The 20,056-nt window shown below is 40.1% G+C and overlaps 2 protein-coding genes across 2 annotated transcripts; one reads left to right on the top strand and one right to left on the bottom strand.

Annotated features, from left to right (window-relative positions):
- The first annotated feature begins 1,936 nt into the window (after positions 1–1,936).
- On the top strand, positions 1,937–7,114 carry chst14 (carbohydrate (N-acetylgalactosamine 4-0) sulfotransferase 14). The gene is made up of 2 exons (XM_042483761.2): positions 1,937–2,546; positions 4,623–7,114. Exons 1-2 carry the CDS (start codon positions 2,253–2,255, stop codon positions 5,448–5,450), a joined length of 1,122 nt encoding a protein of 373 aa, XP_042339695.2. The 5' UTR covers positions 1,937–2,252; the 3' UTR covers positions 5,451–7,114.
- Positions 6,554–19,972, bottom strand: cep135 (centrosomal protein 135). Its single transcript, XM_042483760.2, has 26 exons — positions 19,737–19,972; positions 18,727–18,854; positions 17,470–17,660; positions 17,171–17,338; positions 16,885–17,026; positions 16,693–16,777; positions 16,200–16,328; positions 15,865–16,080; positions 15,071–15,136; positions 14,752–14,902; positions 14,446–14,669; positions 14,186–14,341; positions 13,968–14,105; positions 13,206–13,283; positions 12,912–13,063; positions 12,478–12,593; positions 12,198–12,352; positions 10,855–10,910; positions 10,574–10,742; positions 10,383–10,493; positions 10,103–10,288; positions 8,892–9,101; positions 8,580–8,782; positions 8,374–8,478; positions 6,843–6,998; positions 6,554–6,693 (listed from the first exon to the last, which is right to left on the bottom strand). The coding sequence occupies exons 2-26, from the start codon at positions 18,837–18,839 to the stop codon at positions 6,672–6,674; spliced, it is 3,498 nt and encodes a 1,165-aa protein (XP_042339694.1). The 5' UTR covers positions 18,840–18,854; positions 19,737–19,972; the 3' UTR covers positions 6,554–6,671.
- Between the last annotated feature and the right edge of the window lie 84 nt (positions 19,973–20,056).

Here is a 20,056-nt window from a genome sequence, read left to right on the forward strand (position 1 = left end):
TTATTGGTACTTTTTAAGAGTTACAGGCCTAATGTTCTGTTCACGAGTATTAATGGAAGCTAAAAGAGAGCCTGGTCACATTACTGTATAATGCTTTTAAAATCAGCATTCACCTTCAATACTTTTTTTTCTTTGTGAAGGTTGTGCAGGCCTTGTGTTGGGCATTTTGGGGAAAAACTGCAGTCTTCTGGTTATGTTAATCATGTACAGGACACCAGAGCAAAGATGGGTGGGTGGATGACACAGAGAGTCGTGCTGCTGCTCGTCCACACTGTCAGGTGATGTGACTCTAAAGAAGGTTACAAGAACTCTACACAACAACAACAAATAACTTACTTCACTGTATATCTTTAAAGTATTAAAGTACTAAATAAGTACTTACTACTAAAGTACTAAGTACTCCTTACTCACTCAGTGGCCTAAAAGTAAAAAAAAAAAAAAAAAGGACCAAGGAATATGAGTCCCCTGAGCTATGAGTCACGACTAAATGCTGAGGCAACATTCAAAATACAGTGGGTGCAGCTGAACTACATGTCCCAGCTGGCATGTGGGCACTTGAGGATCCCCAAGGAGGAAGTGCTGAGGACAAGTCTGTGCACAGCACTCTTGAAAACAGTGCTTACACAGGGCTAAAATCTTTCTGGCAGCAAATACAGCAACATTAAGGTATTTTGACAAAATAAAATCCTAAATGATTGTATTCATTCAAGCCTGAGTCCACCTCTGCAGCAACTATTTTATAACCCTTTGAGTTCAAGCAACAAACACCAAAAATAATCGAGTTCTCTCCTATAATAAGTCTTTTCTCTCATTATAACACTGCAAACTAAACATCTTTAGGTTCTTGAACTGTTGGTCACATAAAACAAGACATTTCAAAATGTCACTTTGGATTTCTGGCATATTGTGATGGGGATAAATATACATACATTAAGGTATTTTGACAAAATAAAATGTTTATTGAATTTAGACAGTCTGAGTTCACCACTACAGCAACTATTTTCTAGCCTTTCAAGCTACAAACACCCAAAATAACTTAGTTCCCTCCTGTAATTCCTTACTCTATAATAATTATTTTTTTCTGATTATATCGTTGCAAACTAAATATCTTTGGTTTTTGGACTGCTGGTCACTTAAAACAAGACATTTCAAAATTTCAACATGGGGTTCTGGCAAATTCTGATAGGAAATATGCCCACATTAAGGTATTTTGGCAAAATAAAATGTTTATTTAACATTCAACATTCCTGAGACAGCCTTAGTCCACCATAGTGGCAACAACTTTAAAACCTTAATAAATCTTTTTGTTCTAATTATATCATTTTTATGCAAGCTTAAAACAAGGCATTTTGAAATAACAAGTCAGGTTTCTGGGGTATTGTAATGGGAAACAAGGTATTTGGCACAATAACACCCTTATTAAATGTACTAAATATTAAGATTAAAGATTCAACAACTTTATTGTCATTATGCAAGAATAATGAAATTGCAACTGTGCCATCCTCAGTGGTTTATTCTAGTTTCAGGAAAATAAAAGCTTCACACTAATTTAAATTAGGACACAAATATAATTGATGGTAAATAATAACCATTACAAGCTGGAGCCCCAGTTGAAAAATGTAAGAAATATTATATAAAGTAATTTAAAGTAGGCTACTAAATATAAAACTCTATCTAAAAGTGCAATTAGTGTACAAACATCAGAAGCAGCTGCAAAGAACAGTTAGGCTGCAGTAAACAAAAGTTAGTGGACTGAAAACCAATGAATATGAAAAAAAATGAATATGAATATTACAGATTACTTTATAACTCCGGAGAGCTGTTTATGCTGTTAGTGCATTGATTGCAGAGAGGATTATATTTTGAAAATGTAAACCGGATGTTCTTTTCTAAATTATATCAACTTAACTTGGCATCAGTTTCCTCAGTTGAGAATACATGTGAGCGAAATGTTTTTTGAGGGGGAGCAGACACATTTAATGTACCTGGATCAATTTTCAAATTAGTCCTAAAGAATTTTTAGTGATTTGTTTTAATCAAAGAAATTGCAACATTGTCGTCAAAGCGCTGTTATTTTGACAGTTCCTACGGAAATGGCTACATTTACGCGCGCGCGCACTTCACGCTCTTCTGAAGTTAACTATGGTACGTGGTAGGTAACCAGCGTTTTTTTTCTTACGTAGTAACGTTAGTTAGCTGTGAACTTTAAAAACATAACAATAGGTATTGCGCGGACAAGTCGGGGATAAACGATGCTTCCTCGCAGGCAGGACTACGGGATGAAGAGGACCGGAGGACCGCGCAACGGCTCGGTTATTAACTTTAGGACAACGGTGAACTCGAGCTCCGTGCGCCGCAGCTCCGCCGTGCTGCCGTCGGTGCTAACGTTTCTGGTGATCGTAGCATCCGGAGGCCTGCTGCTCATGATAGAGAAAGGAATGCTGAACAGCATGGAGACGCCTCCACCCCGGGGGAGCGGCAAGCGGCTGGACTTTATTCGGCAAGTGGGGAAGCACAGCCCGGGCGCTGCGGACGTGGACTCCCAGGTAGAGTCATGAAATGCACCGTGAAGAGCTGCCGGAGTTTCAGGGTGAATTTGACTAAACGCCACTTTAGCCAGAGGCGATTTTGATTTGTCTCGTGACTATTAACATGTTTCACAATATTATAAGATCTGTGTCAGAAGCTGCAGGATTAAAGGCTCTACAGCTATTTCCTTAGCGGAATGAGCAGAGGCTGCAGAAAGGCTGTCACAGTGATCACAGGAAAAAAACACAAACTATTTTTAAAACGATCTGGTTTGTTGTTGTATTCATCAAAACCCACACTATGTGCATTTTGTCATTCCCGCAGGCCGACACCGATTATTCGTAGTTAATGAGACCGATTAACTGATATTTGGAACTGATAAGCATTTCCCAAAAAAGAGAGAAACTGCCTTAGCTATTTTTTAATCAAAACTTATGCAGCAACTTTTTATTTAAAGTCAAGTAAAAGTTTAAATTAAAAATGAATAAATAAAAAAAAAGCTCCCTGATGTTTTACAAAGTAAAGGTTGCCAACTTTTTATTTACACTTTTTAATTAACTTATTTTATCAGCGATCATTAAATTAAAATGCCAATACAGATAATCGGCAAAATGCCAAATATTGGCCCAGGCCAATATGATCAGCCAGGCTGATGATCTGTCAGCTCCTTCTTGATGGTTTAGCTTGTCATACCAGTTTGTGATGGTCACTGCAGCTGGTATTTCTATGGAAGTTCCTGTAAAATTTAAACCACATCAGTGTCCACCAGTATGGAGAAATAACGTCATGAGGGGGAAATATGAAAACTAAAGGGCATAAATCAGTCAAGTCTACTGTCATGGGATTTGCATCAAGATAAATGTGCAGTTTGATAATCTGGTCACACCCACACGTCCAGCTGGTGGCCCAACCAGCCAAACCATCAAAGACCAGCAAGAACTGGCTCAGGGCGATCTAAGACCATATTCAACCAGCCAAACCATCAAAGACCAGCAAGAACTGGCTCAGGGCGATCTAAGACCATATTCAACCAGCCAAACCATCAAAGACCAGCAAGAACTGGCTGAACTAAAACCAGCTACCAGCATGAGCTGGTTTTTGGCTGTTTTTTCAGCAGGGATATTGTTTTCTTAAAAACAGGATCAGATAGTAACTAGGTGGTCAAATGCAATCCGTAATTGTAATTTTTTATATCATTTACTTTAAAATCTGACAAGTCGATTAGTACCTCTTACAACCCCACTACAAAAACTCTGACCCATCCCTTAAAGGGGCACTTGGTGGTTTTAGTATTGGACTTTCAGAATGATGGGGGACTCCCAAGATAGATTCAACGGGGAATTGTTAAAAATGAAGCAGCAGAGGATGAGATATCCTGTGCCAAAAACTGCAGTTCCTCTAATGGCCACTTGGGGCTTCCTTAAAAACAGAGCAAATCCCCATAGACCTCAGTGTTAAAATGCTCAACTCTACAGAATAATTAAACATGTTTACAGCCTGCTTCAAAAATGTATTTGGTATCTAAAAGGAATTTTTTAAAACCAAAAGGTTATTTTAAAAAACCCCACAAAAACTCACCAATTTGACTCAAATTTAAGAGTGACGGGCTGTCTGCGATGCGCCATCACAGTCTGAGTCAGATCCATTCTTCATTCCTCCACAGCTGCACCCTCTTTCCCAAAAATGGTCACTTCTGGCTCCAGAAAATCAACATGGTGACAGCCAAAATTCAGAACTTGAGGCTTCAAAATGGCAGCCCACAAACCAATGGGTGATGTCATGGTAGCTCCATCCATTATTTATATACAGTCCATGGTCCCATCATGCGACAGTCTCTTCATGGGACGTCTTTGTGCGGTTAACACTCACATCCTGCAAACTCCACACTTTCAGCTTGTATGCTGGCTTTCTGTTAAAAAATGTTCAGTCTTATGAGATAAGATGAGATAACCTTGATGACATCACGATGGCACAATCAGAGGGATTTTCTCTGACTTGACGTTAAACAGCTGACTCCACAGGCTGAGTAATATAAGCTACTAGTGTAAAATTGGTGTAATGCACCCTGAAGTTGCTGATTTGTGTTCACACAGATCCTCCAGGAGATCCGTAATCGCACCATCAGGACCATGTGCAGCCAGAAGAATATGCCCCACAGCATCTGGTCCCTGAGCCCCGTGCAGAGGAAGACGCTGCTGCAGCACATCCTGGTGAATGATCAGTACCACTTCCTGTACTGCTACGTCCCCAAGGTGGCCTGCTCCAACTGGAAGAGGGTTCTCAAGGTCCTGAATGGAGCTCTGGAGAACGTGGACGTTAACATCAAGATGGACCACCGCAGCGACCTGCTGTTTTTGTCCTCCCTTAAACCCGAGGAGATCCGCTACCGCCTGAAGCACTACTTCAAGTTCATGTTCGTGCGGGAGCCCATGGAGCGCCTGCTCTCTGCATACAGGAACAAGTTCGGAGAGATCGAGTCCTACCAGAGAAAGTACGGCGTGGAGATTATAAAGCGTTACAGAAAAGGCCGCGTTAAGGACTCATCTGTGACAGGAGACGATGTAACGTTCGCAGAGTTTGTGCGTTACTTGCTGGACGAGGATGTGGAGCGCATGAACGAGCACTGGATGCCGATGTACAACTTGTGCCAACCCTGCGCCGTGTCCTATGACTTCATCGGCTCCTACGAGCACCTTGAAAGTGATTCGGAGTTTGTGCTCCAGCGCATTGGAGCGCCTCCACACGTTCGCTTCCCAGAGAGGCAAACGTGGTACAAGCCGGTCACCACGGAGACGTTGCACTATTATCTGTGCACCTTACCACAAAAGCTAGTGAGGGAGCTCCTGCCCAAGTACATTTTAGACTTTTCCCTCTTCACTTATCCTCTCCCCAACACAACCACTGAACACTGCCGGCATTAAAATGTGCGATTTTTTATAGCTTTGTGATTATTTTTTATAGAGTATCATTTTTTTACTATTTTTATTCCTAGGGAACAAAACAGTATTTTGATAGCTGTTACACATTTTTACTTGAGATGTTTAAATATCATCCAAAATGCTGATTAAGATGGAAACTTCAAAACCACTAAAGCTTGAAATCAGCTGAAAACAAAGAGATTTTTTTCTAAATCACTGTCAACATGTTCTTTATCATGCACTGTTACAGCAAACAAACCAATTCAGTATATATTGATGAAAATGTAAATAAGGTTGCAAGACCAAACTTTGTATTTTGCATGTTTCTTCATGTACGCAGTGGATAAGGTTTAAGTGTTTCTAGCCTCTGTGGGCCTTCAGTGGTTTAGCAGGCTAAAACACAAACTCACAGGTTTGTGGCTTTTAAATCAAGCTTGTCTTTTTTTTGTTTTACGTCACAGTCCCTCCTCCCCATCCATCTTCCATCTTTTCCAAAACCGCAGACTATTTACCTTGTAATAAAACAGAAGTTCAAATTTTGTGATGCACATCACTGCAGTTTCTGTTATTTTGTATCGCTTTATTTTATGAATAATTTAATAATTTAAACAACATTTTAAAAAAACATGAATACTAAGCATAATGCACAAAACCACAGGGTTGACCTAATACTTCTCTTGCTACATTTTGAGGTTATAGTTGCTGAAAACCAAATTCATTTCAGAGGCACGTACCCTAATTTCATCAATGAATAAGTTTACACACACAAAAGATTCTGTTTTTTGCCCTTAGTCCAAAAAAGACAATATTCCTGTTCATGTTTAAAGAATGCTCCTAAAACCCGAATAAGACATATCTGATATGTCTTAAATGGAAATTGCTACATATGCTGTTTACATGACCCGCATCCAATTCAGAATATTGTCCCATTTGAAATAAAAGAAGAAAACTGGTTTGCATGAAAACGTAGTCACTTTGCATTCAGTTATTCAAGTGGAGTCAATAAGAACTTGGATATTTCGATAAAAAAAAAAGTCTGCACAGTCATTAGTTTCTGTTAAACACCCAGGTGTGATTTCACCCACAGTGCCTCAGCCTGGACTGATGCATAAAGTTCCTAGAGGCTAATTAATGTTACTTGTGGAGACCGCCACATTTCAGCACAAGCTTTAAGTGGTTTCTGACTCACTCATCACATCCTTCATTTGTCTGTTTCTTCAGTCGCTAATCCTTGAAGCTCACACTTCTGAAAAGAGAAAGAAAAAAAAATCACATCATTTTCCTCCAACTTTCTGTTTAATAATAAAAATAAACAGCTAAATTCCCAAATAAAAAAATAAAATAAACCAAAAACACTAAACTATTGCTGCATCACTTTCATGTCCAAAGCCTTACTTGTCTGCTGACTTGTCGGTGGAGCGGTTCAGAGTTCGGAGGATGGAGCGCTCTGGGGACGTGTGATGGGGACTGGTGGACACACTGAGGGACGACGAACTCTGCAGAGATGAGAACGACACACCCTGTCTGCGCATCTCCTGAACTGCCCTTTCACTGAGGACGGAGAGACAATTAAACAATCCCAAAACGTTCTGTTTGTGCCTTCAGTGTGTTAACAACTATTAAAGCTGTAAGCACTTACTTGTAAATTAAACACTTTTGATAATCAATTTTATGATCTGAGTCACTTTTTTGTTTAGCAAAAATGTCACAAAGTATTAGTTTTTTGTCTAAACGTATATGTTTATCAGGGCTCCTACATCTTAAGTTAAATTTAAGCCTTTTAATGCCAATCAGAATGGAATTTAAGATTAATTTCACAATAACAAAAACATGAGCCTACATTAACTGCTGAGGGTAAGGGGCAATTTTACCAACATTTTTATTTAATACTCAGTGTTTGTTGGTGGGTTTTCTCTGTGATTTTGTGTTCCTCGTATGCATTGTCTTGTGCCAGTTTCAGCCATAATTAAAAAATCTTGGCTAAATAGACAATTTTCATTAAATTTGCTCTTCCTCATGACGTCCAGAGTACAGTGACAGCTGACCGACAGATGGTGGACCCTTTGCTCAGAGCATGCTGGCTGGAAACAATGGATCTGTGTGACATTAATGTGAGGCATTTGGGGATTTCTTTTTTTAAAAACAGATGCTACCAGTTATTACCATTTACCAGAGATTTTAAAATGCAACATCAGAAAAAAAATCATAAAATGCTACTTCCCATGTATTAGCATTTAAGACATTTGAAAATATATTCAAAACATCTTAAAATCATTTAAGGCCTTATATTTAGGTTAATTAAGTGCCTGTTAAGACTTTTAAAGGATCTGCAGAAACCCTGGTATATGTCAAATATTTTTGGGCATGGGTCTGTTGGTCAGAAAAAACAATATAATTTTCTTAGACTCCAATTAGGTGCGAAAATAACCAGCGTGTTAACTGATGATAAAGCTTATCAAAGTTGCAGTCCTAAATTTCCAGATATCCTAAAAGAAGGAGATGTTTTTTAGAAATTAGAATTTAGAAATTTAAGAAATTATTCAGTTTCCAGCTGCCAGAGGACACTTTTAAGTGGATCACGCAGTTAATGGAACATTTTCAGTAATGTCTCCACATCCTGATGACATAATACTTCAAAGATGAAATGTTATGCATACTGCAAGTGAAAGACTATTTTAATATGAGAAAATAATCTACTTTGTGAACACTATTGTTGTATCGACTGCACTACTAATATTATCACAAGGCTTAAGAATAATGATATTCATTGAATCACGTGACAAATCTAAAATAAAATACCTTTTGTAGTTATACTGACATATCTAGTTTGTGTCAGACTTACAGCTTTGGTTCCACTCCTTTAAATGATTTCTGCGCGTTGGTTAGAGCTAAAGGCAGAGTAAAGACCAACAGTCGTTCAGCTCACCGTTCAAAGCGTTCAGTCATCAACTGTCTTTTCAGGACGTCCATCTCCGTCTGCAGCTGAGACACTTTTCCGCGGAGCTGGGACACCTCCCTGGCATGCTCCGCACTGAGAGTATTTACACACATAAATCATTACAAACTATTTCAAACACATTTTATTTATTTATAAGTCTTGCAGTTCAAGCATGTTGAACTGGATCTGTTTACGTTTTGCTGTCGGCCAGAGTCAGCCGGTCACGTAGGACCTTCAGCTCCGACTCTCTCTCACTGGCCGTCAGGTGGGTTTGGAACTCCTTTTGCCGATTGGTGGAGAGAAGCGTCTCAAGGTTACGGACAGTCAGCCTCTCACTGGCCAGTTGTTTCTTCAGTAGCTCTGCTTCTGACCGAACATCCTCCAGCTCTCCTGTGACCTGGAAAACATGCAGGTTTTATTTACAGAAAGCATAATTAACTACTGCGCTTATATGTTTAATCTACAGCTGGATGCAACCAGTTCACAGAAAGGTCAGAAGGACTCACCCTCTCTAAGTCCATGCTCCTGGAGGTGAGCTGACGTGCAGCGAGCTCCTTGCCAGAGTCCAGTTTGACGCACAGCTCCCTGACGGATGCCAGATCCGAGAGGAGTGCGGCCTTCTCCTCCTGTGTTTTGTGCAGCTCCTCTTCTAATCGGGACATCCCTCGAACCAGTGACGACACCTGGGCCTCATAAGCTTGTAAGGCCTGTGCATGCTTGTGAAACGGTGGAATTGAAGGTACATTCACCACAGGTTGGTATAAAGGTTAAAACCTCTGGAAATGTGGCTTGAAATATTATACTATTATTTGTGCTTTAACACTCTGAATGTGCTTAATTTCAGTTGTGTCATAAAGCGGCAGGGAAGGGGCGACATAGGTTTCTGACATCTTTCTGTATTCTGTAAACCTTTTTATCTGAAGGCACTTTATGCTTAAGCTTGAAAGGTGCAATATAAATTAAGATTATTATTATTATTATTATTGAATTAGTAAAAATGCACATTTCATATCAAAGCTGAGTGTCTATTTTAAGTATCTACAAAAATATGAGTGAAACTAAATTTTCCCAACTGTCAGAAAACTGAGTTTAAAACAGCTCTTTTCGAGGATAACAGCATTTCTCCAGACTGTGTGGGCGTAGCAGATCACGTTTTTGATTGACCCCTTTATGGTTCCCACTTTTGTAAACTCTCTCGTCTCCATGACGACAGCCATGGAGCAAAGCAGAGTTGGTGTGGTACAACTCTATCTGTTCCAGCCGTCTGACTCTGGGCGCGTTCGTAAATCCAGGCTGACGCTCTGCACTAAAATGAAAGAGCTGTTGTCCGAAGCCACGGAGCGTTCTATTTCTCCATGAGTTCACGAACGGTTAAGTTCATTACACATTCACTAGGTTTGGCTCTCTGCTTCTCCTTCTCCCCAGACAGAGTGCCCAGAGTGCGCTCTGACATTCCCAGGTTAACTGAATGCTACATGATGTGGATTGAGGCTAATGTCTGATCATTTCTGATGGGTCTTATTATGCATGTAAGACCCTAAATTACATATTAAGAAAGTTTTTGGTGTTTTGGGTTCCCACATACTTTAACACTTTAACACTTTTAAATCCACTGCATACTACTTCTACTATTCTAGTTGACATTGGATAGCTGTTGGAAATATACATTTCCTCACAATGTGGATGCATCATTTCTTTATTCCCTCCCGGGTCTCACCTGTTGGATTTCTCTCTCCTGGTGACCGACAGTATCGCGGAGGCGCCTGCGTTCTGTGTCTGAAGACAGCAGCTCCAGGCGGATGGAGTTATTGAGGCCTTCAGCTTGTTGCAACTTCTGCTCCCGCTCCTCCACCTCAGAGTGGGCCATCTTAAAACGCTCCAGCAAGTCCCTGTTCTCCTGTTCCTGTGGGTCAACACCAAGCAGTCAGCTGGCAGGCAGGACGGAGTGTAAAGCGTGACAATATCTACTGTGTAGAGCCACAAACAGCTACTCTTGCCTTTGTGGACATTAGTTTCTCTATCCTGGACACTTCAGAAATATAAGAGTGGACCCTCATCTTCAGCTCATCCTTCTCATGCAGCGCCTCCTCCATCTCCACATGTACAGTCTGCACAAACACAACAGGAGCTGCTGTTATTTCCTTCTTGTTTGCTTCTTTTCTTCTTATATGACACAAAATATACATACTTGGTTCTCTCGGGTCATTGTAGCGAGGTCATCCTGCAGCCTCCTGTTCTCTCTGATTGTGATTTCTTTGTCTCTCCTGAGTCCAGCCAGCTCCTCCTGACAGGCATCTAGCTGCCTCCTCAGGCTGGTGATCTCCCTCTCGCGGCTGTTTAACGCCCCCTGCAGCTGACTGCAAAGATCACATATGAGTTTATTAAGGAGGATTCTTCATACGTGAGACTTTGATTGTGACATGTTGTTGCATAATAACCAAAGCAGAACTTTGAGAGCACAATACTTACGCTAATGAGTTATCCATGTTTGTGACTGTTAGCCTCACATCTTCAAGGGTATGTTCCTGTGTAAATATCAAATTATGCCACATTAGTACTCTTTAAGCGCAACTCATCACATTACTCAGATTAGTTTCATTCATAGTAGCTTGTGATTTTAATCAATGCATCCTTCAACTCCAAAGATGAAGCAAGATCATGGACACATTTTAATTTCTGAAATGGACTGACAATACTTAGTCTGACAGTCTGGTACAGGGAGATTTTCTGTGTCCTACCTCGTGAAAGAATAAGCGTTGTCCTTAGATATAATGAGGATTCATTTCTCAAGATTTGGAGCTTTTTGCTAAATTATTTATCATCTACACTCAAATAAACTCTAGTACAAGGTTGATACCCTTCAGAATGGAAACAAACTATGCATGGGGCCACATGAGATTTCTGAGACCATCTTTGTCCAATGCTGCTAATGTGAGTCAGAGGACAATTTACTCAACTTTTCACAATACAGTCATTACCAATGTTTTTATTTATTTGTTTATTTTTGGTAATATTATCATTATTTCTGTAACTTTTTTCCCTCTTCTTCTTATTTTATAATATCATAATTATTACTTTAACCATGTTTGTACATTCATATTTTACCTCTGTATGTTATCTTCCATCAAACGTTTTTTCTGCTGTATGTATGTGGTTCTGGCTGATAATACTCTTTAACTGTGTATACACACAATGGATTTGTTTTGTAACACAGTGAGCCTTGTTTTCTGAAAACAATAAATCTATGTTAAAAAAAAGACTAAATAAAAATAAAAATAAGACTAAAAATAAATCTACCTTGTATGTAGCGACAGGAATTTTGAAAACAGTACCAGACAGGAAGCCAAACGTCTGAAATTGGCCGCCACTGACAGGCTTCTACCCACAGTCTACGTCCTGCGAGCCAGACTGGGGTCTTTTTAGTGCAAATTTCCCTCTGTTTGATTCCCAAAGCAGCAACAAAAAGGGTAGATTTTGCCCTTATAATACTGTAACTTTGGAAAATACCCACTTAATTTGACGACTGATGAACCCTCAAAATAATTTTGGTTGAAAATTGAAGCTGCATTTTTGCACTAAACGAGAACTGTCTATTTTGTCCCTCATCACTTATTGTTCCTGCATTAATATTGCTTTAGTAAGAGTCTTTTCACTGCCAGTATGAACCGAAGGAATGATTACACTGACCACTATTTTTTTCATTGTACATATGGGCATGTGGGTATTGTTTGTTTTAAGAAAGACGTGAAAAAAGTCAGCCTGATCTTTAATAACAACATGTAATCTTGATGAGTTTCTTTGGTCGTATTCACCTTTTTAGACAGTTCCTCTTGGAGAACAACCACTTTTTCAGTCTTTTGATCCACCTCGTCCTGCAGAGCATCTTTCTCTCGATCCAACGCAGAGATGGACTTCTGAAGAGCAGCCACTTCCTCCTTGTGCTTGGCGCCTCGCTGACTCAGCTCCCCTGTAAGACAAAACAAAAATCAAGCAAGCAGCCAAAAGACAAAAAAAAAACAAAACATTAGAACAAAAACAAAACACCAACTTTGGCAGTCTATCCTGAACCTCATAAAATACACAAATGTTTACCTATTGTCTCCTCCAGTTTCTCAATCTGCTGATGGGCAGCATGCAGCTCATTTATCTTCACAGACAGCCTGTGCTGGGTATCAGACAGAGACTGCTCCATCTGTTCCTGTAGCAGCCTACAGATACACAAACAGATACACAGACAGATACACAGACACACAGACAGATACACAGACACACAGACAGATACACAGACACACAGACACACAGACAGATACACAGACACACAGACAGATACACAGACACACAGACAGATACACAGACACACAGAAACCCCTGATCACTTTCACTTTACAGTAAGTATTTAGCACACCTCCTGGCAGTAGAATAACGGGGTCAAAACCTCAGCAGTCTAAGTGGATACTTTAGAAATACATTCCACGATATTGTTTCATAGCCACAATATTATCTTTTAAATAATATTTAACACTGACCTCAGAGCATTAGCCTCCGCCCTCTGTTGGGAAACCTCCTCTGCATTCTGGACCAGAGCAGAGGACCGAACCTTCAGCTCCTCCTCAGCAGCCTCCCTGTTCTCCTTCAGCAAGCACACCTGTGACCGCAGGTCCAGTCGCTCTCGCTCCAACTACACCCCAAAACATGCCATGTAAAGACACAGCAAAACAAACCAATTTAAGACAAAAGTTACAGCAGTGACATAATAACTGGGGCCTGGTAATTTTGAGGCATTTCAGACATTATGAGCACATTTTTGACCAGTTACTCACACTCTTAACGGCATTCTCCAGGTCAAATATCCTCCTCTCCTCTGTCTGTCTGTCTGTGAGAGCACACGATTGGGCAACCTGCAAAAAAATCCTGTGTGTTAAGCTCAATAAATTCCAGAATTTTAAGATAATTTCCACATTGCTAATGTGATTTCTGACCCAAGGGAAATATTTAATTAGCACTGCAACTTGTGAATATTTTCATTATCAATTAATCTGCACACTGTGTTTTAAATTTATTGATTATTAGGCATTTAAAGCATCAGAAAACACTGAAAGAGGGCTAGTGTGATGTTTTTAAATGCCTAGTTTTATCCAACAAGCACTCTAAAAACCCAAAAGATACTCAATTTACAATAATTAAGCTAGGAAAGCCAACAACTATTCATACTGAATTCTTACTTAAAATGACTGAAATGACAATCAATTATCAAAACTGCAGCTGATGGACATTTTTCTTTCAAATAATCCTTTTATAGATTAATCGATGCAGCTCTAGATTCTAGCAAATTAATTATTCAATAAGATATTCTAAACACTGCAGGAGACACATCTTACTGCCATTATTACAATCAACATGCTAACTAAAACCATCAACTGACCGATGGAATCAATAACAACACTATTGGCTACAGTCAATCCAGCAGTCGATATATGTTGGATGTGTCCTTGAGGAATACTATTTACTGTTGAAAAGAAAACTTATTTCTGGACCATAATCCTACATGGAAAAATAATGGGGGACATGACTCTGGGACTTACCTTTAACCTCTCCATCAGTGTGTCTCTTTCAGCTGTCATCTGCTGGATTCTGATTTCTCCCTGTGTGATCTCCTCCTTCAGTTTCAAGATGTCAGCTGACATATCTGTGCTACGGGCCAGCTTCAGGTCCTCTTGAGCCTGAGTGATCAAAAAAAATTTGGTCGTTCAAAGTGTAAAATAACAAGTTTCCAACTTGAGGAACAGTTTCTGTAACTCACTTGTTTGAACAGTGTTTTGAAATGGTCCCTCTCAGAGCTGAGGCCCTTCACATTGTCCTGGATGTCCTCCATGTGCCTCTCAAAGTCCAGCAGAGCCGCCTTCAGCTCGTCTCTTTCCTTTACTAAACGAAGCAGTTCTGTCTCTGCAACAACACCCTGAAAATTTGACACCATTATGTGCTTTTTGTATCACTTTTATAAGGATCACATGAAAATATGTGAAACAAAATGCTAACAATTTTTTTATGGTTATCTCTTACCCTCGTTATTTTGGACCTGGGACTCCTGCCCTTGTTTGGACTACGACTGGGGCTGACATCTGAGCCACCTCTGGCTCTTTTGTAGCGCTCGGCCTCCTGACGATAGAAATCCCTCTCCTCCTCTAGACTCTTGACGAATGCGTCCAGCCGCGATGGGGAGCGTTCCCTTCCACAAACGCCATGTTTAGCCCGCATGGCCTCCAACTCCAGCACCACGTCTTTGTCTGGGAAACCGCAACATGTCAGCAACCCACCAACATCAACAATATAAAGCCGCTATGAGAAGAAGTTTCAACAACTGCTTACCTGTTGCCATCATTTTCTCTATTTTGTCTTGCAGCCTGATTTTCTCCTCCTCCAGGAAATTCACCAGCCCCTCCATCTTCTCATTCTGCTCTTTGAGCTCCACCAGCTGGTCTTGAAGTCGGTCTTTTTCAAAGTCACCTTCAGACTGCTCCTAAATTTAATAATTTCAACCTGATTATTTCTTGAGCTTGTCTAATAACAGGGCCGATCTTTTACAAGACACAGAATTTTAAGTTAATGGGAAAATACAGTCACATACTAAATTTCAATAATATTCCAATAAAGGAAATATAATGAGGATAATATTTATTGTACATACCCTCCTTGTTTTTGTGATGATATCCTCTAAGTCTTCAATAATTTTCTGTTGCCTTTGAATTTCTTTCTGTTAAGAAAAAAAGGTTTGAAGTTTGTTTTCACTGTTTCAATTCACACACTAATCACACTTCTCACATACTGTTTACCTCACACACGGCCTGTAAATGTATTTTACAGGCAGAGTAACAGTCCATGTTCAGACTGACAGCCAAAATCTGTTGTTTTGGCATATCAAGATTGTGGCCAGATTGATTTCAGGAAGTCGCGACAGTAAAAGAATAAATAAATAAATAAATAAATAAATAAAATAAAACATGAACTGCAAATATTTGCAAATCTGACCAATCCACATTTTGAGGTTTCAAATGCGATCTCAGTCTGGATGCTCAAATCAGATTTCAAAGTGTTGAAGCACACAATGACAGATCCAGAGTGTGTGCTAAGCGAGTACAAGCAAGGCGCTAAAGAGGACAGCATAAGGAACATCAGTCTTTCCACAGATGCCAAAATAAATTGTTCTGAGAACAAAATCATGGATCTCCAGTTCTCATGCTTCTGCTTTGGAAAGCTGCATCACCAGCGTTGCTACATAGTTACCATCACTTACATCTTTACCACAGAATCCAGTGCCCATAGGTTGGTGATGTCTGGACAAATCTGATCTGAAAACTTGCAAATGAAATTGCAGAGTCCATTTTAAAGATCTGATATGAGACACCAGTCTGATTTGCCTGCTGTCTGAACGTAGCCGAAATATAACATTTTCAATTTCTCTCTGCTTTCACATATTCTTACTTTAGTTTCTTGCAGTTCCATGTCAGCAGTTTCCAGCACATGCTCCTTGTCCATCTCTAGCCTCTTTGCGAGGTCGTCTATGTGCGTGAGCTCTTCGCACAGCTCCAGATTCTTTAAAGACAGATTTGCCACTTCGGTGGAGGCGTCCTTCTTCTTCTGCTGCAGCGCCTCGACCTTCTGCTCCAGTGCCCTGTTGGCCTCCTGTAGGTACTCAATCTGTACAACACAAAGCTAAGGGTCAACAGACTAGAGGGTGGGTCCCAGTAACCAGCAAGAATTATTCTACATGCATTTACACGAGAGCAAATAATATTCTATGTGACCACGATTCTTGCCTGAAGGTTGAGATGGGCGATCAGTTTCTCGTTGCTGATGTTCTGAGCCTCAAGGGAAACTACATCATGAGGTCGTCCTCCATGAAGCGCACGATTCATACGCTCGATCTCTTTGTCCCTCTCCTCCACCTAAAAGAAGTTGAAAGCAACATCTTGTCACCTCCGTAATAACAGCCAGTAAAGTGTAAAAAACAGATCCAAACTGTCCTTTATCACACAAAATATATCAAAATTTTAAACAAGCAAAAATAATAATCAGTATGTCCAGCTGGTCTGGTAAAATGTCTACTTCTGTCCTGTCTAATCAAATTCCTACTTAAAGTGCAATGTAAGTGTATGGTGTGTTTACTGATGTGTTCACTTGTGTTATGTCGATATATGGAAATGTCAAGTGATGTCACTGCAAACCAATGTCCCCACAGGGACAAATAAAAAGTATCTATTTATTTAAAACATCGCAGTATTAAATACCTCTAGTTTTTTTCTTTCTTACCTGTGTATTTAAGTGTTTTATACATTCGTGAGCATTTTCCAGGTCTAGTTTGACTTTTAGGATGTCTTCCTGTAGCTCATTTATTCTAAAAAAAAAAAAAAATTCCATGAGTTATTCAGTTGCTAAAGCAATAACGCAAATGCAAACATCTACAATCAACACATCCATCAAGTAGTTACTAAGAAAACAAACCTTCCATCTGCCAGCTGCAGAAGGTCGGCTATATACGGATCATCAGGCTGCGATACAGGGTAAGCTGATGTAGAGGAGGAAGGTACGAGCTCATCAATCTGCATTCTCTGTCGTCTGAAAGGGATGCTGCGCTTTTTTCCACCTGTGAGTGTGCGAGAGGAAAGGAGCACCCAGTTCTTCACTTATGGTTGACGTTAGACTTTTGATTCTCTCAAAAAGATGCCAAAATCAACCACAGTGACATTAAAGTGTTGTCATGGAGCTTAGGTAGGACCCCTGGCACTACCTGGTGTCTGCACCACAGCTTGCATGTTCTTCTCCTGCAGCTGTTGGATGCGCTCAGCTTTTGCTTTGCTGTCCTTCTCCAAACAGCGAACTTTGTGCACATACTGATTATTTAAAAACTTCAAGTCAGACGTTTCGTGGTCCAGTTTTCTGATGTGCGTCTTGAGCTCTGAAACAAGACAAGATCGTGTGAAGTTATGAAACCAGTTTGTGTTTGTGTGTGTGTGTGTGTGTGTGTGTGTGTGTAAAAATGTTTCTGATTGTTCTGAGGAGGAAGGCTAACTGGTTATGACAGCTCACCTCTGCTGACACGGTCCTTCTCCTCCTTCAGCTTGAGAAGTTCGAGGTGCAGCTCATTGTTCTCTCTGACCACGCGGGCATTCTCCGCCCTGTACGGTTCCAGCAGAGCATCAAAGTTTCGACTTTCTTTTTCAGTCTTCCCTGCTGACAGTTTGGCATTGCGCAGGCTTTCTGTTGTGTGGACAAGGTCACTGAAACACAGATGAAGACATTTCAGAGGTATGATACCATATACTTTATTGTCCCCGTAAGGGAATCTGTCTTAGACTCATATTCCTTCACAGTTACAATAAAATAAACTGCATATGAGAAAAGCAAAATAAGCTGTAGCAATTCACACCAATGAAAAGCACATAACCCAAACTTCACATACAAAATATTGCACATGACACATATTGCACACACCCTGTTGTTAAAACCATCACACAATCCTTACAAGTTTGATAGAGCAACAAATGAGATTACAAAAATGTTGAGTTGCAGTGGGGAACTCTTTCTCATCTGCCAGAGGGCATGAGCTGCTATTCTGTGTGAAGGATGTGTGATGGATTGTTCATTATTATGCTTAAAAACAGACTGCTCATACATCGACTGGAGGGACTGGCATTCTTACCTTCCTATCACCTTCATGGCGATGTGTACCAGACGAGCAAGTTTAGCTTTTAGTTGTACAGTGAGGTTGCTGTATCATGCTGAGATGCTATATCTTACTAAGCTCTCTAATACAGCCTGACAAAATAAAAAACGCAATCCTCTGGTCCACACCAAACACTCTGAGTCTGCGTAAAAGAACCATACAATGACAGGAAGGCTCTGCAGTGGGTGATTTAAACTGCCCAGAACATTGATCACTGGTACCCATCAACAGAGCATAAAAGACACTGGTGAAGTGAGGTGTCTGTACTGTGCACAAAGGATAGTGAAAGACAGCACCCATCCCAACCACAGTCTGTTCACCCTGATGCCATCTGGCAAAAGATAAAGAAGTATCAGCTGCCAAACCACCAGACTCCAAAGCTCCATTCCTTAGTGAGACTCCTAAACTCCTTCAACTCGAAAAGATGTAGCAAGATTCAAGAACAAATCTTAATTTCTAAATCCACCTTGTACCTTGTAGCTACTCTCTTTGTGGTCCACAGGCACCAAAAAAAAAGAAGCTAACATATAAAAAACTCAGTAAGAATGTGTTCAAGACAGGTGAAAGTCTCGGCATTAAGGGGTGAAGGTGAGCAGGAGCAGAAGGATTAAAGATCTCACCTGAATAGTTTCTCCACCAGTGGCAGTGACTCTATCCCCAGTGGGTGTCGGTAGCCCAGCTGATCCAGACGCTTCCTCAGGTTGACATATTTCCTCTCTGCGCTGTTGTTCATAGCTGTGATGTGGCACTGAAAGTTACCAAGACACAAACAAGTAAATTAGCTTAGTTAGTAAGGCAGCTACACAGAAAAGACATTTACAATAAGTAGAAAGTAGTAAAGTGCTTTTCGAAACAAAGTTACAAGTGTTTCACAGGTTGATCCCAAATTTAAAACAGTGCAGAATTTAGGCAATAAATCAGACAGTTTCAAGAAATAGAAAGAAACAGCAACCCCATCAATAAAATAAATACCATCAATGAGACAGATAAGCAATGTTAGCAGCTGAGTGCCCAAAATATTACATTAGTAAACAACAGCCGATGACAGTAACGTTATAAGATGATGACAATAATAATAAAACAAGACAGGTTAAGAATGAAGTGTGCTAAAAATACCCAAAAGCTTTTTTAAACAGATAACGTCATAAGTTTACAACATTGATGATAATTGAACAAGACAGTTTATTCCTTAAATGACTTATGTTGTTATCATATAACGTCAAAGTCATCGCGATTGCTATTATTTGTTTGTTTATTCTTAAAAAACAAGTAATAGCCGATGACAGTAACATTACCAGATAATAAAATGACACGTTAAAAAACAAACAGTGTGCTGAAATTAATAAAATGCTTTTTTTGAACAGACAACCTTTAAGAAGTGATTTGAAAGACAGTGCTTGCTAACAAACAGTTAGCCAGATTTATGATGTTGGCTAACGTTACGAAGCTAGCTCTCAGGCTAATATAACAACACTAGCAACATGTGTAGCTAACTACTGAGCTAACTGTTAGCTACGGAAATAAGTAACTTAACATTCATAGGATAGTAAGCACTGTTTGGCTACTCTTAACCAACTAGCTAGCTAACTAAGGTTTAAGTTAAAATCTCGGGGACTTTGTCTGATCTTACCGTGTTGGCTCGTCTGACAGCTAGCTTAACAAACGTCTACTTGGTTCTACATAACCGACACAAATGTCTCCGTTAGGCCAATAATCTGCTGCAAGTTCATTTTAGCGTTATATTTTGATTTCCGTTAAAGTTTGATGATTAACAGCTCTTGAGTTAACATGTTTCCGCGGTAAAGGGGTTTGAAAAGAGCGCCGATGATCTCCGGTTTGGATTCGTCACCATGGAAGTGAGACTCACCGAAGAGCATCCGGGGAAGCGTGTTTTGTCAACCAGCGTCTTCCGTTCAAAGGGCGGTGGGGCGGAGTCAGCACCCAAACATA

Source organism: Plectropomus leopardus, chromosome 5 (assembly GCF_026936395.1).
Source record: "Plectropomus leopardus strain MGB_pleo_1.0 chromosome 5, ASM2693639v1, whole genome shotgun sequence".
NCBI lineage: Eukaryota > Metazoa > Chordata > Actinopteri > Perciformes > Serranidae > Plectropomus > Plectropomus leopardus.